This window comes from Equus caballus, chromosome 19 (genome assembly GCF_041296265.1).
Source record: "Equus caballus isolate H_3958 breed thoroughbred chromosome 19, TB-T2T, whole genome shotgun sequence".
Classification (NCBI taxonomy): Eukaryota; Metazoa; Chordata; class Mammalia; order Perissodactyla; family Equidae; genus Equus; species Equus caballus.
Window position 1 is genome coordinate 20,637,349 of NC_091702.1, and position 17,033 is coordinate 20,654,381.

At 34.6% G+C, this 17,033-nt stretch overlaps 1 protein-coding gene across 29 annotated transcripts in view; it reads right to left on the reverse strand.

The window, feature by feature from the left end:
* Positions 1-17,033, reverse strand: part of PHC3 (polyhomeotic homolog 3) — a 76,248-nt gene that overhangs the window by 28,815 nt on the left and 30,400 nt on the right. For 11 of the 29 annotated variants that reach the window (XR_011429015.1, XR_011429018.1, XR_011429017.1 and 8 more), the window contains 3 exons: positions 12,182-12,428; positions 5,657-6,528; positions 1,067-1,220 (listed from right to left, as the gene is read on the reverse strand). Coding sequence is in view for 20 of the 29 variants with exons in the window: in XM_070243245.1 (XP_070099346.1) it covers positions 1,067-1,220; positions 5,657-6,528; positions 12,182-12,428 (1,273 nt within the window). In the remaining 9 variants the exon portion in view is untranslated. Of the gene's footprint in view, positions 1-1,066; positions 1,221-2,708; positions 2,895-5,316; positions 5,365-5,656; positions 6,529-12,181; positions 12,429-17,033 lie in introns of all 29 variants that reach the window. The other 18 variants (XR_011429012.1, XR_011429011.1, XM_070243238.1 and 15 more) reach the window with 3 other exon arrangements.

Genomic DNA, 17,033 nt, shown 5'->3' on the forward strand with positions numbered 1-17,033 from the left:
TATAGGGGACTATATGGTCTCCACAACTACTCATCTTTGCCAAAGCAGTGCAAAAGTAGCCACAGAAAATATCTGAACAAACGAATGTGGCTGTGTCGAACAGAACTTTATTTATGGACAAGGAAATTTGAATTTCACACAATTTTTACATGACATGAAACACTACTCTTCTTTTGAATTTTTTTTCAATCACTTAAAAATTTTAAAACCATCCTTAGCTCATGAGCCATACAAAAACAGGAAACAGGAAAGATCTGAAGCATGAGCTATAATTTTCCAACCCCGATCTAAATAAAATATTCATAAATTTAAAAAAACTCTAACTCGGAATCTACCTTTTTCAGGACCTAGACACTGGGCTACAGGTCATACTAACGTTTTAGTAGAACAGCTAGGATTCACAGTCACTTGGATGTTGTAAGGAGGAACATACAGAAGATTTATCTGAAGTCATAAATAGCACTGAAGTAGTGAGTACGAATTTGAATGTTTAAACTCAATTTTTTAATCCATGTCTCTAGTAAGAATTAGTGAGGCTTAATTTAAGTACTGTCTGGAAAAGAACACCTTTAAAAGCCTTTACTCAGTCTGGATCACAAGCAATTACGAGGAATCTCAAATATGACTTAGAATGCACTGTGATTTTTGGAAAGTATAACTGAAATCTTTTTTTTTTTTTATTGAGGTATTGATAGGTTACAAACTTGTGAAATTTCAATTGTACATTAATGTTTGTAACTGAAATCTTTAGATAGAGATTTTGACTTATTCTAATTTTTAAGCTAGAAATAGCTTGACACATGAATTTGAATGGGCATTTGAAATACATCTGTACAAACCACTAAAAGTTAGAAAGCTAAAATATGTTTTTCATTTGGCTGTTTCCTTATCAATTGTTCTAATTGTTCCGTGTCAAAAAACACCCTTGAATTCTCATCTATGTTGTGCTGCAATTAATCACATAACAAATTAGTTTAATACCATCTCTAGCGGGAAAAAAATAAACTTTTCCCATTACTAAAATTTATCTAACAGAAAATTCCCACAAATTTAGGTACTTGCTAACCTAACAAAGGATGTTCAGAAGTCAAATCTTCTCCTCTCCCCACAGTTATAGCAGCTGGAGACAATGTGGGTGGTGGGGGAGTTCTGTCCATCCGGACACATTCATCTGACTCTTCCGGCATTTCTTCCTCACACACATCTTCTACTTGATAAACCTGCAATGACAAACCACACTGCCTTAAAACGTTTCTGAAAATACATTTAACAAGGTGTTCCTAACTTAATTTAAAAAAAATAAATTCTAAGTGTTTTAAACTTAAAAACAGGGCAAAATGACTATACAAGTTGAAAGGAAAACTTTCAAATCACTCAAATGAAGTTTTTGATAATACGTGACGATATTTCACTAAAAGCAAGTTGTAGATTACTATCTAGGCTACAAATCACTAAAGTTTTCAAAAAGGTATCTGTCAAGTCAGAACATATTTTTAGTTTTGAGAACTAAAGAACGTGTTTTGATTTTATAAACCTGAATAACTATTTTGGGAATTTTCTATTGTTTCTGTTAACTTCTGTCAAAAATCAAAATAGATACTAATACTTTTCACAAGCACAACAAGTACATCTCCAAAATGACACATAACATATCAGGAAATGTACTGCCTAAAGGACTACATCCCAGGGTCTTCCTTATTATATTTATGTGAACTAAAGATTAAATTATGAAAAGTAATGCCCAAGTAACTACAAAAAACGTATGCAATTACATCTTTTAACTTCTGATCTGCTCAAGAATCTAATGCATTTTTATAAGCTAATATCAGGTAAACAGAAAATACCTGTCCTTGAAATAACTGATACATACACACACACACACACACACCATCCTATGCCATCTGACACATTATTTTTAGTTGTTTAATACTGTTCCATACTTATAGAGGAAAGTTTTTAAGTCTTTGACTTAACTACCTTGGTATCCAAAGCAAAGACTAAAGAAGAAAACATGGACTCAAAAGCACTCTGACAAGGAACTATATAACTAAAAATAACTAACATTATTAATTTTTTATTAAACTTCAAGCTGAATTTTCAAAGTCCACTTCTAAAGATTGACACAGGTATTTTAATTTGTCATCACTATTTATTTAACCACTATTGTTGGAAGATGATAGATTACTAAAAACAAAGCCACAAAGCAGTTCACCTCCCTTCTTTTATGTACAAAGCTTGCTACTTAAATTTATAAAGGTTGTGAGTTTTTAAGATTACTTACCCAAATTGATTAATATTTCTAATAAATGTTAAAACAAAAAACTTTTCAGCAACGTTAACAAAAAATTTTAAGTGATATCTAATACTGTATACATTTTTAATCAAACTATTGAAAAAGTTTGATGATTTGAAGTATGTGAAAGTAAATATAAAAATGATCAAGAACTCTGAACCCAGCAAAACCAGGTATTATATAAAGGACTATGAAGTTTCATCTACAAAGATATCTCTAACAACCCCAACAGTGTGGGAAAAAAACCCACTAACTTTCTAAAAGCCTCTACTAAGAATAAAATATCTTTTCTTTTGCCTGTTTAAAACTTTAAAAATCTTAACGGTACAGATAATTTTGTATCAAATATAATATCCAGAATTGTGATCTGAATCAGCTACTAAGTAGGCAACATTTTTAAAAGTTATTTGCTCACAGCCCTGCATCTGGAAGCCTGTTTCACCAGCAGAGATTCCTTGCCTCGTGTCTGGATCCTCAGAAGTGGAGGCAGTCGTTCCTTACTGTACAGTGCAACAATGATAGCTGCTAGTATCTGTTCATGATAATTTTTTTTTAAATGATGATAATGTCCAATACAGGGAAAGTCATCCAAAAAAATGTCCTGAGGGTTAAAGGAAAAAAAAAAAAAACCTTCTAGTGAGGGGCATCTGCTGTCGTAGTGATTACCTTAACTTGGCAGAGTGGTGGGGATACTGATTCAGAGGTAATTAGACAAGTAGAGTTTCAGCAACCAGTTCAATTGTATCTATGTAGCATTCCTTTGTTAGGTATTACTTTTCTCCCAAAGATCATTATCTTTTATTAAAATGCTGAACTCTCTTTTTAATATTAATGCTGTTACAAGTTTTTCAAATACCTACGACAGTAGCTTTTAAGGAATCAAAGTTAGTTCATGCACATGATTCTGATTTTTAAAAAATAATGAAACAGTTTTAAAGGATAAAAAGAGGCACAACACAAATAGCATATTCTGAAATAATCCATCAAAGAATACCGTAAAATACTTTTCATTATTTATAGTCAAACCTAACTACATACTTTCTTCCAGATCTCCCATGTAAAGGCAAAATAAGTTAATGAGTAAAAGAAGGAGGCAAAAACATCTGTCACAGACATCTGGCACCATCAGCATAAAAAAATCTAAGTGCAACAACTAAAACATTGAATAAAGCAAAGAAGTGGAGGTTTTGCTCACAAGATCAGGGAACGGCACATCACAATTCTGTTTAGTTCATAACTACAACTATTCTAAAACAGGCAATGACTGCCAAACTTACCTCAAAAATACATCAGTCACATCCGTCTCCCTTTCCTAAATAAACTGTGGAACATTTATTAGTTCTAAATTATCTACCCTCACATCTTACTTAGCATAACCAAACAGCAATGAAAAATCTTAGTTTTAGAAATATATCTTTTTTAAGTGTATCTTTTAAAAAGCATGATTTTATAATATATTTTAAAAATATATCTTTTAAAAAAATACCGATTTTACTTTGATAATTTATACTAATCTTTCAAAATTTCACATCCCTTAAGAAGTAATCTCTCTACCTTTAAATATTTGAGGTAAGGAGGAATATGTAAAGAAATGTGTAATTCATGAGGAAACGATTAAAAAAACAGATTTGATCATAGGTAATAAAAGAAGAGTATAGCAATTTAGTAAATAGGCTATGGTACTCAAAGGTAAAAGAAAAATAACATAGAAACATCTACAGCAAGCATGACCATATGAGTGATTGAAATGAAAGTTATCACTTTCATAGAAAAAAATCCAAAAATGAGATGACACGAATTTTTTTTAAAAATTTTTTTAAGAGAAGTCAGGAACTAACAAAATAAAATCTTAAATATTTTTAGCTTTAATTTAATGAAAGTGTCACTATGCTTTTGATATTTCTATCCCAAATATGTCCCTCCAAGATTTCCCCTAACAAAGACAATTAGAAAAATATACGGCATAGAGAGAAATTTTATTTTTTACTTGTTAAAAACCAAGTCTACTGAACTAAAAAGTGAGAATATTAAATTTAAATTAAATTTGATCTCTTTGAAGGTACTGAACACTCTGAAGCCTGTGTTTTTATGCTACGATATCCACTGCAAACTCTTCCAGCAATCCTTTAAAAGAAAATGGAAAGACATGATAATTGAATGAAAAACTTATTTCTAACGCCCATTGTTGTTTCTGTCAAGTTGTTTTTAATAAAAGTGAATAGGAAACGAAATTCAATCTCTTTGTGCCTATTAAGATCAGTCAAAATGACAAGAATAAAAGAATCTATAGATTTGCACACTGAGAACCAAAATGTTTCCTATTATGGAAAGACTCTGAAACTCCTTTCCTTTCTGAACTCATGGTTGTTAGCCTTTAAATGATAAAATCTCTTCAGTGAGGTTTGATCTTTGAGAAGATTGTTTTCCTCAGTTAAAAACTGAATTTGATCATTCTGCCTAAACATTTAGAGACTTTATTTCCATTTTTATTGTAAATTATTTTATAAATTTAAAAAGTCCTTTAAAGAATGTTTAAAGAAAAACATTTTTCAAGGTAATTTTCCTTTGTAGGCAACATGCACCATTTTTAGAGGTTTATTCTGATAAATTTCACCACCAATCTCAATTACTCAAAATTTTTACTCCTCCCAATGAATTTTTTTATCCTCAGTACTCAATTCATCCACTGAGATTTTTCAAGCTTTTTAATGAGAAATATGCTAAGGATATATTTCCCCTTAGTAGAAATCTAAAACTCAGAAGTTTAATAATTCTAAAAGATGGTCTACAGTTAACTTTTTTTGCTAAGTTGGATTCTTTCCTAGAATAAATGTTTTTTAAGAAAATTTTAATTACAAAATATATTACCAAAAAACTACATCATACAAGCATACTTCCACCTTGAAACAAAAGCCCCTAAAGGCCCAGGACTTCAGAATGCATACAACCAAAAAGGTTAGCTAGATAAATCATACGTTTAAGAACATACAAGCCAACAGAAGGGATCTATGAAGGATAATCACCTTAAGAGAAAAAACTTTGTGCAGATGACACTGGTTCAAATGCATTCCCTTGGGGAAAAAAAATCAACTCTGTAAAGATAGCAGATGGATTTGTTTAAATAGTAATAAAATTAACGAGGGACTTTAATAACCATCACAAATTATCAAGCATGCAACCATACTACAACAAACGGCATTTTTTTTTTTTGCCCATAGAGCAAGTTTCTCAGACACTGACAGATGGAAATTTCAAGCTTTTTAAATTCACAGGCATTTAGATCTAACGATATAACATAATGTGGGAGAAAATAGTTTTTACTTTCAGTTCAGCAAGAAAGTCAAAGAGCTTCCAAGGGCTTACCACTGGTGGATCAACAGGTGCTGGTGGTTGCACTTGTAGGTTTACCGCAACAGTCTGTGGAGGAGGAAGAGTCTGAAATGGCAACTGGACCAAAGCTTCTGCAGCTGGAAGCTCCTCTTCTGACACCAAAGCATTCTGCACCAAAACCTGGCCCTGGGATAGAATTTCAGGCTGCACTTGTAAAGACTGCATAGACTGCAAGGGCAGTGGTGGAATCTGAGCTGGAGGAGATGTCGACATCTGCGGAGGGGTTGCAATTGGGATTGGAGAGGACTGCAGGGTTGAATATTGCTGGTGTGATGCTGGAGACACAATCTGCTGGCCTGGGGACACCAAAGTGGACTGCTGAACTGGGCCAATGTGTACAACAGGGGAAGCTGGAAGCGGAAGATGGGACGGAAGATTCAGCTGTGCTGTAGGTTGCACCTGATTAGCAGTGGACTGCTGCAAGTTTGGCCCTGACTGGAGAGCTGATGACACAAGAGGGTGTGGCTGAATAAGTGCTTGTGGATGAATAATTATAGTAGGAGACTGACTTGGTGAATGAGGCGGTGGAGGAGACACCACTACAGACTGCTGTGCTGACTGTGACTGGTTGGGAGACATTGTTAAAGGAGGGGGATGACTCTGAATCGGTGAGCAATGCTGTGACTGGGCATTAGTGGGAGCTGGAGGAAGGCCATGGTTTTGGAGTGGTATACAGTGCTGGGACGGGGGTGGGTCTTGAGTTGGATTTTGAAGTGTGATTGGCTGAATTTGCTGTTGCTGCTGTTGCAATATCAGCTGATGGTGGGAAACCTTGGGAGGTGGTGAATGAAGAGGAATCTGCTGATGTTTTATTAGAGGATGAGGCTGAATTGGAGGATATGAAGCTGTGAGAGAAAAAAATGACAATTAGTATTTATTTCAAAAATAGCATAGAAATTTTTAAATCTAGCGGAGGAAAGTTTTCATATCAGAAGGTCATAATCATTAGAAATCTACTACCAGTCTTCCAGACAAGAGTGCCTTGAAAATGTAATGACAAACCTTTTCCTTAGAAAACTATGAAGATTTCATAAAATAGGCTGTACTAAGTTCCAAAAGAAAAGTGCCTAAAACAACTGATTCATCAATCTGAATCTACACCTTTCTTGTTAAACTTTATAGGTCACCAAAATATCTGCATTAACTTTTAACAAAGCTTATCCACTTGAATTCCTTCTTTGGGGAGAAGAGGGGAAGTATCATTGAACAACTATAATATATATAAAGATAACTTCAAAATAATAAAAATACAGTATTAAAACTCATAAAATAAAGGTCTCATCCTTTCTAATCTATGTCTAAACATTCTTCCAACTAACAGTCAATGTAATTACTTATAAAGCTTCCCAAATAAACTTCCAAATTTGAGCCGAGATGAAGAGTTGGTATTATTTGACTCAGGAAGAGAAAATGTTTGCATAAAAAGTTAATTCACTTAAGCAAAACACATGTGTGAATTCTATAGCTTGGTTAAATAATCACCGTAACTGAGAAATGAAATTTCAGGGTCCATTCCAAATCGTGGAGAGCACTAGTGTTACTTGCAATCAGAAGTCCATGGTGTCTAAACAAAGGACCTTGTTTTCTTTCTTTCCTCTCCACAAAAAAAAACCCCTACAGTAATCTATAATTGATAGGATTCAGTTTTCTCCACAGAGAAGCCACTCATGACAGGGATAATAAATATAAGAATTAGCAAAATCAAGTAGTAAGGAGTTTCCCATTCACGATGCCTCTTGTGTACATTGGTGCACAGGTTTGCAGAGGGAGATGCTGGTGAAATCCCCTCTATCTAAATGAGTATGGAAACTGGGCTCACAAGAAGATAAACTGAAAAGACTGCTTAATATTAATACCATGAAAAAATTATACACATTTAAAATAGATTTAAAGATAGGGCAAAGTTTTTCTTAATCTCATGTTATGATAAAAGATTGTAACACCTTGCATCTATTTTTATATTCAACCACACTTGTGACAAAAGCCTTATAAAAACTTCTAACAACTTTTTAAAAACATTTTTGCATTTGGTTGCTTATTATTTAAAATTTTGGAGAGCCTTTAAGGAAATTAACATCTGATTAACATCTCAAGAAAGAGGCATTTAGAAGATTCAACAAATATCCACTAACTGTTTTAAAAAAAGGAGGAGGAAATTAGGTCTAAAATTTCATCTAACAAAATAATTTTCATATAACTAGAACAGCACTTTAAACTAAGACTGAAAATTTTATGCCAGCACTTTATAAATGTGTTGATAAAGACTTTATATTAGAGAGTACTCAATAAAATCTTGGATTTCTGTAGAGTGCCTTTCAAAGAGCTCAAGGTGTTTTCACATCTCTCTCATTTGTACTCACAAAATGCCTGTGGAGTAGATAGGTATTATTCTTCCCTTTTTTACCGATAAAGAAAAAGAGTTTTCGCAGGCATAATAGCAAAGGCCCACTTTAATTCAGTTTTTTAAGTTATAATTAAAATTTACCATATTCTTGAAGTACAATGGATATTATATTCACAAGAATAAAAATTCTTTCTGTGCTCTAGCAAGTAAGCAGTCACTTTTTATATTCTAGAGCCAATAATTCAATAGATTAATAGTCCACCCTGTCACCTAGATTAAATTTTTCTTTGATCAGAAATCAAAGTAAGTCTATGTATTTTATATTAGTCCAAAAGTCCAACTGATAAGCACATATATTACAGAAATACTGTGAGGGTATCTGAATCAATACTTCTGTACAAGAAAAGTACTAGTGCCCTGGAGAATAATATCACATATATTTGTTTCTCTGATTTTAATAAACACTTTATTATTGTGAAGGTGGCCTTATATTTGGAGAATTAATGATCGGCATCCTCTCTCACATATGTAGTAGAATTCTTTAATTATTGTAAATAATTAAATATATTCTTGTAAATTATTAATTATTTCATTCAATAGTTACAATAACCCCACCAGGTAGACAGGGTACTACACCAATACAATATATCACAAGTGAAGAAACTCTGAGTAGTTAAGTGACTTGTCTGAAATCACCCAGCTATTAAGCAGCAGTGCTGGATCTAAAAGAACCCATAATCCCAGCTGAGTCTGGGTTCCTATTATGGACTGAATGTTTGTGTCCCCCAAAATTTATATGTTGAAGCCCCACCCCTAATGTGACTGTATTTGGTAATGGGGCCTCGAAGGAAGTAATTAAAGTTAAATGAGGTCAGAGGGGTGGGGCCCTGACCCAAAAGGAGTAGTACCCTTATAAAAAGACACACCAGAGAGCTCACTATCCTCTCTGTCTCTCTGTCTCTCTCTGTCTCTGTGTCTCTCTCTGTCTCTCTCTCTGTCTCTGTCTCTGTCTCTCTCTCTCTGTCTCTCTCTCTCTGTCTCTCTCTCTCTCTCTCTCGGCACTCAGATGAAAGCCAGGAAGAGAGCCCTCACCAAAAACCAAACACTGCCAGACCTAATCTCGGGCTTTCTAGACTGAGGAACTGTGAGAAAGTAAACTTCTGTTGTTTAAGCCACCCAGTCTATGGTACTTTTTTATGGGAGCCTGAATGGACTGACACAGGCTTTTCACTACACATTGAATTAATGTTTGCAAAAAATGGTACATATTTTTTCCAACTCGACTAATTTCATAAAAGCTCTAAAAACCGCCATAAAAAAACCTGAGCTGTAATATAGTTCATGATAATTTCCAGACATTTGGTTAAAGTTTGCCTTTATTTCATATATTAAAAATAGAATTATTAACTGTCAAGTGGGAACTCTACCTTCAAGAAATGATGAAGAAAACCAAATGATTTAAGCCCCCTAGAAATATATATAAGGACATAATAATTATTAGATTATTAAAATAATTAACTATATAATTAATATTTTGCTAAATATTTTATTTGATAATTTATTTAAATTTTATTGTTTTATATTTAATATTTATTATTAAATATATTAATGATATAATTAATGTTATTAAAATATATTATTAAAATAATAATTATTAGATTATACTACATTAGAACATAAGTAGATTTTTTTATATTTGAAAGTGACCTGTAGGAACAAGCATTTTTCTAATTGAGGAAAAGGACAAATTACCAATTCAAGAATCTACAAAAAACATCTTAGCTTCAAACTAACTGCCCACCAAGAAGAGCAGAAAAACTAAAAGGGGGGAAAAATATAGCTGCTGCCTTGTCAGAAGATACAAATTGCTTTGAATAACTGCAGTGTAAGGCTTGAATGAATTTGTAAGTTTGGCAGCTGCAAGGGTTTACACAGCTTAGCGTGTTCCATTTGGTTTTGTTTCTAATCAGTAACCGTGGAAAACTGGACTTCGGTTAATACACATAAGAATTGCAAGTGTCCTGCGGCTCTTCAATGGTTCTGGCTTACTGGTCTCCTCTATACCTACATAAAATACTGGCCATCAGAGGATGGCAACTATAAGGCTATTACAACACTATCAATGAAAGGGGGAAGAGTAAGTGTCAACCAGAACTAGGTACTGGGAGTCCAGGGTGACTGAAAATCTGAAAGTAGATCTTGCTTGAACTAACACTGAAAGAGTTCCTAGCTTTCTCTGAAGGTAGCATTCTCTTTCGAAGGACATTAACCTACCCTCCAGTATAATCTATCAAAACTACAGAAATCACTAGAAATTGTCCCCTGAGCAGTCATTCCATGCACAGTGGGTCACTGCTGCTCCATACTCACTCCTATCTACTCTGGCCAGAAGCTGGTTTGAGGCTGAGAATACTCTAGACAATACAGTACAAAAATCCTGTCATCAAGCCATACAGACAGTGGGACCTGGCAGATAGATGTTTATGAAAAAGAGTTTATAGACGTTTATAAAAGAATTTACAGATGTTTATAAAAAAGAATTCACATCTAACTATACTATGAATGGATTTATTAAACATTATAACAAAGCCCACACTTATCTAAGATTCAGATTTAAGAATTCTAAGCAGTAATACCTAATACAAATGGAAAAAATTGCGCTATAACTTCCAAAATTCAAATGGAAAAAAACCCAACTATTAATCCAACAAATATTTACTGTCCACCTATTACAGATAAGTACAAAGAAAGCACAACTTTGTGCTGTCAAGATAAAAGGATGAAAGGGTGAACCAGAAAAAGGATAAAAGGAGTTAATAAATGTAAAGTACTTGACACCTAAGTGCTCAATATTACTATCCTTGCCTCAAAGCTTACTGTCTAGTACAAAAGCCAAGATCAGTAAGTATACATATAACTATAAAAGAAAAAGTACCATAAAGGAGCATAAAAATGCTACATAAGTTCAGAGTGATAAGAGATATCTAACTAGGAGAATCAAATAATTCCGAGATTTAGAGATTGGGAGACAGAGAGAATGTTGGCAATATTAGCAGAGGGGAAACATGAAAAGAGAAACAGATTAGGGTAGAGAAAAAGCAAACTTCAGTAGTGTAAAATGAATCTTTAAAAAGTAATGCAGTTACAAAAGGACAGAAAGAATATGATTCCCTGATGAGGGTGAACTAAAGGAGAATTTTTTTTAATGAAACATGTGAGATGTGTAGCCTAGTGCATGACACACACACACATACTTTCAATAAACAATAGGTATATTGGTAAAAAAACATATGCAGACACATTAGGAGTAAGGGAGACCTAAGTATTCTTAAGAAGCAAAGGGAAGGATCCAGCATGAGAGACAAAAGATGCTGCAACAACTACAAGAGAAGGTCAGGAGCCGGTAAAAAAGACGCAATCAAAAAAGATGCAATCAATGACAAGCTAACAGTGCTAACTTTAAAGAAGAAAGCAGATACTTCCTTTTCTCAGTAGTAGTGAAGAAAGCTCAACACTGAGAAATTCTGAGATGAACAGAAGAGATAGTAAGGAAACTCACTCTGGCTCCAATATTTTCAGCATGAGAACCCTGAAGCAAGGTTATCTGTAGATAGCAGGGAGCACTCATGGATTCAAGGGTTGATGAGAATGAAAACCACTTAGTTGATTCCCTGACACCCTTCCTCTCAGAGATGGAAAAAAAGCAACATGGTAAGGAAAATAACTATGCATAATCCTTATTTTGGGAAAGTGATAAATTCTTGACACTAATGACAACTTTAAACAAAAAATATATTTGATTTTTTAAACGCTTTTAATTTTGTTCCACTAAAGCATATTAAAGAAACTACAGGCAAATACATGTTTTAAAACTAAAAGGTTTTATCTATATAATGGGAGATCAGCACACAATGAAGATGTTAATCAAATGTCAATTGACCAAAAAAATCTATTTTATTATTATAATTTGTTTTTAACTGTTGGGCTTTTTTTCCAAGCTACAATATTAAGATGTTCTTTTTTAACTTATGAAATTCACATTTAAAAACGTTTTTAAAGTACCATTCTTGTTCAAGCAATGGACATCTTTTATTTTACTCTGCCTGCCAAGAAAATGAATAATGCAACTATTTGCAACAAAAGTTTTATCCCACCTGGTGCTATTAACTGGTGAATACTTGATGTCCGGGTGACAGCTGTGCTTCGTGATTCCAGACCTGGACTTTCTCCTTTCTTATTACTTTCTGGAGAAGGATCTCGTTGGCTGATTTTAGAACTGGTCACTGTTGTTTTGTTATGACAAATTGTCAACGATTGAGTTTGACTAGTGCTTTTTGGCGGACCATTCTGTGAGCTAGATAATACACCCAACTTCTGGCTGCGTAATGTTAAATTCTGAACCTAAGAACCACATAACAAAAAATAAGGATGAAACAGATGGTATTAATTGATGTGTTAATCATTACCATTATAACAATGACAACATGTATATATTATGCTTTTCATACATAAAGTTCCAAGCACTTGAAACAACTGATTAATTCTGAAGGGGAGTTGTTATTCTAAGTAATGATATCTTAAAAATTAAGTTGCAATTTTTAAAAAAGACATTGAGAAAGAATCAGTAGAACCATATACACTGCAAATGAACTATGAATATGAGGAAATCATTCTGCAACATACTGCATTTTGAAGTTACCAGCTTGGAGACAGCCAAAGGGAAGGAGAAAGAGGAAGGGCATTCCAGGCAAAGAGGAAAACTTCAGCAAAGCTACAGAGGTGAGAGAGCCAAGGGTGTGTAGGGGAGAATGAGTAATTCCTTCAACTTCACTCCGACTTCCCCATGTCAGGAGATAGTGAAACATTTTAAGGTTACAACTATCTCATAAACTTGTGAGAAGTTACTACGTACAATTGTACAATTCGGAGAGCATGGATACAATTTTGCTGTCTTAATAAAGATCAGAAAGAGAGAACAACAACAACAACAAAAAGCTACCAGCTCTACAGCGATTATAAGGGAACACTAATCTTCTAAGCAAGCAAATTAATTCACCAAATCACCTACCCTATTGAGGGAATTATGAAAAGCATTTCCCATTTCCTCTTTTTAACTAGCTGGATCTTGTCGTGTTATTGTTATGAACACTAACCTGCCTTTGAGAACTAGATCTCATGAACTGAAAAGATTGTGCATGGCCTTGAAATGGGTTATGTGATGGCTCCTGTCTACACCTGGAGCTATTCTAAACATACTGCCAGTCTGAATGGTGGCAGCGAGCATCCAAATTACTCTCACCTTAGGTTTATAATGTCTCCAAACAGCAAGAAAACAGCTCTCCAACAGCTAACTCTTTGGCTATGTGGAATGAATGCACCAAATACATTTATGCTAGCACTGGCCCTGGGAGGGAAACTGAAGTAAAAAAGATTCCAAAGTGACAAAGCAAATGATATATTGCTGCTTTATGAATGTTCTCCAGTTTCACGAGGGCTCTCTCTCTCTACAACTCTATCAACTCATGTTCAAAGGCTATACCTTCTCCTTCCAAGTGCCAAATGCAGTGTTCAGCCAATAGCAAGTGCTAAGTAAATGTTTGCCTCAGAGCAGCGGAGGTTTCAATCAGTTCTATTCTAAGTTACTGAAAGAATTTTCTAAGTAAGACCATATGGAGTGTCTTCTCTGATTTTTGTCAAATATTTCATAGCAATATAAGCAGATTAACAATTGCTGTATTATTGAAATGTAATACAAAAATAAAATATGCTAAAATCCAGATTTCTCAGCTTGCCACTCGGCCCTCCACAGTCTAGGCCCAAACCACTTCGAGCCCCATTTTCCACTCCTCCAGTCCCAATGCTCATATTCTAGCCAATTGTTCTGCTTACCCTTCTCCAAACATACCTTCCTTCATTTAGAGCCCTTGCTCGAGTTCCTCTTGCCTAAAACGCCCTTCTGCTTCAGCAGTGACTCCTGAAGCCCAACCCACTCTTCACAGCCCAGTAAAAATCCCCTCTCTCTCCCCAAGAAACCGCCCCAAAGTCCCCGGTTAGAAACAATTTCTCCTCCCCTCTATAATGGTTTTCCCATACAATTTGGATCATATTGCCTATAGCACTAACAAATGTCTAGCTTATTTTAGAATTACTAATGTCTGTGTCTGTGAAATACTAAGACTCTGGCTGGCAAGCTCTCATCTGACATTCATTTTTGTACTCCCTGCAGTTCAGTGCCGCAGACATAACAGAAACTTCAGAAGTCTGACATATTGTCCTACATCTGATTCAGAAATATATATTACGCGGCTTTTGTTGTTGTTGTTAAGTATTTAGTTCTATTTACAGTTTTCTTAGGCTAGCATTAAAACTTGTTCATATTTAACCAAAAGATCTCAACAAATATCTAGTGGAGGCACATTAAAATCTCTCAGGAAGCAAGGGAAAATAGCATTAAAATTTAACCTCTGCCATAAATGATAACGTAGACCACATAATAACCAAAAGCTGAATTATAGTCTGAGAAACTTGAAAACTTTCCTTCAAATGAAAAGCATATTCATAATAAATGAAGATTTGACACAATAAACCCTAAAACCTGCAGCAGTGCATTTCTATAAAATGTTGTATTTTCTTCTTCTAATTTTCCTTTTGTTTTCTGGAATTCAGAAAGAAAATGCATGTGTGTGCATATAATATATACTATATAATATTTCTATGAATAAAGTTTAGAATATGGCTATAATATCTATGGTCATCTTGGCTTAAACATTTACAATAAGTTTCAAACGTAAACTATACTCCTAAAGTATATTATAAAGCTAATTTAGCTGTTAACAGAAAGATCACATATTTAGATTTCTTTGACAGAGCTTCACTTCTGAGCAGAACTCACCCTTTCTAATACAAACAATACTAGGGCACTCTAATGTCCAACTTTCATTTCACTGGACTTTTCCTATGATCAAATTATGGAAACTTTTTGACTTTTGAAAAAGTCTAAGTTTCATGTGAAGTATTTTTGCTAATTTCACATCTTACATTTTTATAGTGGATTACCCAAATACTCTCACATCAATTTTTCAGTTTGGATCTAACAAATACTGTGTGAATTATCACAGCATCTCTTCTTTGCAGACGAGGAAACCAAGAGTTAATGAGACACTGCTGGCAGGAGAACTGAGTTTCTAGCTCTTAAACCCAAAGCACTGTTTTCACCTCAATTCCAACAGCATTCTCCAGATACCCTTGATAAGTAAGATTTCTTGCTTTTCTATAAACATACTTCTAGTCCTATGATATCTTTTCTGAAAGTCAGATTTTTTTTCTTTTTTTTTGCATGGTGGGGACAAGAATACAGCATTTAAAATACTAAATAAGGGTGGGCTATTACAAATATCTCAACTTTTGACAGTATGCTATAAATAAATTTTAATACTGAGGAAAAATTAACTGTTATACTGACTTCTGTCACTGAAGGAGTATTAAAATAAAATTTCAAATTTGGTATTTCTGAATTACAAGAAAAATAATTGTTTTTAAAACTGCAAATACAAGTTTAAAAATTAAAAATGTGGAGCACAGATTTTTTAAAACTAAGAGCCCTGAACTCAAGGACAGGTATCACTGGAATATCCAAAGTATTAGCATCACCTACCACTGCCAACCTCATTCACTGCCATTTCAAAAGAACAGCAAAGAAAAACATTTGTAGAGAAATTCCTAAAGGTCAATCCACCCGTCTAATTCCTCACAGCCTATCTTTGAATGAAGTCAGATTATCACAGAGCCACATATCCATATCAGTAAAAGTGGACCTCAAAGACCCACTTTGGGTTTTTTTGAAGGAAGATTAGCCCTGAGCTAACATCTGCCACCAATCCTCCTCTTTTTTCTGAGGAGGACTGGCCCTGAGCTAACATCCGTGCCCATCTTCCTCTACTTTATATGTGGGATGCCTGCCACAGCATGCATGGCTTAAGAAGCAGTGTGTAGGTCCGCAACTGGGATCCGAACCGACAAAACCCAGGCCACTGAAGTGAAACGTGAGAACTTAACTACTGCGCCACCGGGCTGGCCCCAAGAGCCACTGTTATAAATTACTTTGACTATGCTCACATTGAAGATGTCATCAGAGACACTGTAAGATATTTTCTCCATGAGAATCCACAAAACTAACTGTGCTCTAGAGAGCATGTTAGTTGTATTTTCCTAACAAGTGGCTTATTTTACCTTAAAAACTGCAAATGTTTTCTTTAAATGGTGTGTTTCTCTCTTCACCATTTGCTACTTGAAAGCTAAAAACCAAATTCAAGATGCATCCTTAGACAATGTATAACAAAAACAGTAATCAGTGGCATGTGATATCTTATGTGCCAGACACTATGCTAAGTACTTTACGAATATTGTCTCATTTATTCCTTATAACGACTCTGAACTATTACTTTCAGTTTATAGCGAAGAAATTGAGACTTAGCATAGGTAATAACAATAACAGCTAACATTAGGGAGTGCTGTTTCAGACACCGTTGTGTTTTTCATTTATACATATTTAATCCTCACTACAACCCTATGAAGTAAGCATTATAATTACTTTATAAATATTGATTTTATTTTATATTGTGGAAACTAAGGTGAGAGTTTTTTGGGTTTTTTTTAAGATTTTATTTTTTTCCTTTTTCTCTCCAAAGGCCCCCCGCCCCCCGGTACATGGTTGTATATTCTTCATTGTGGGTCCTTTTAGTTGTGGCATGTGGGACGCTGTCTCAGCGTGGTTTGATGAGCAGTGCCATGTCCGCGCCCAGGATTCGAACCGACGAAACACTGGGCTGCCTGCAGCGGAGCGTGCGAACTTAACCATTAGGCCACGGGGCCAGCCCCGAGGTGAGAGATTAAAGATACACAATGAGAAAGAGGCAGAGCAAGTATTTGAACCCAGAGAGTCTGGCTCCAGAGTCCAAACTTATGAACACTATGATATACTATGATCTTGTCCCAAATCAATCAACT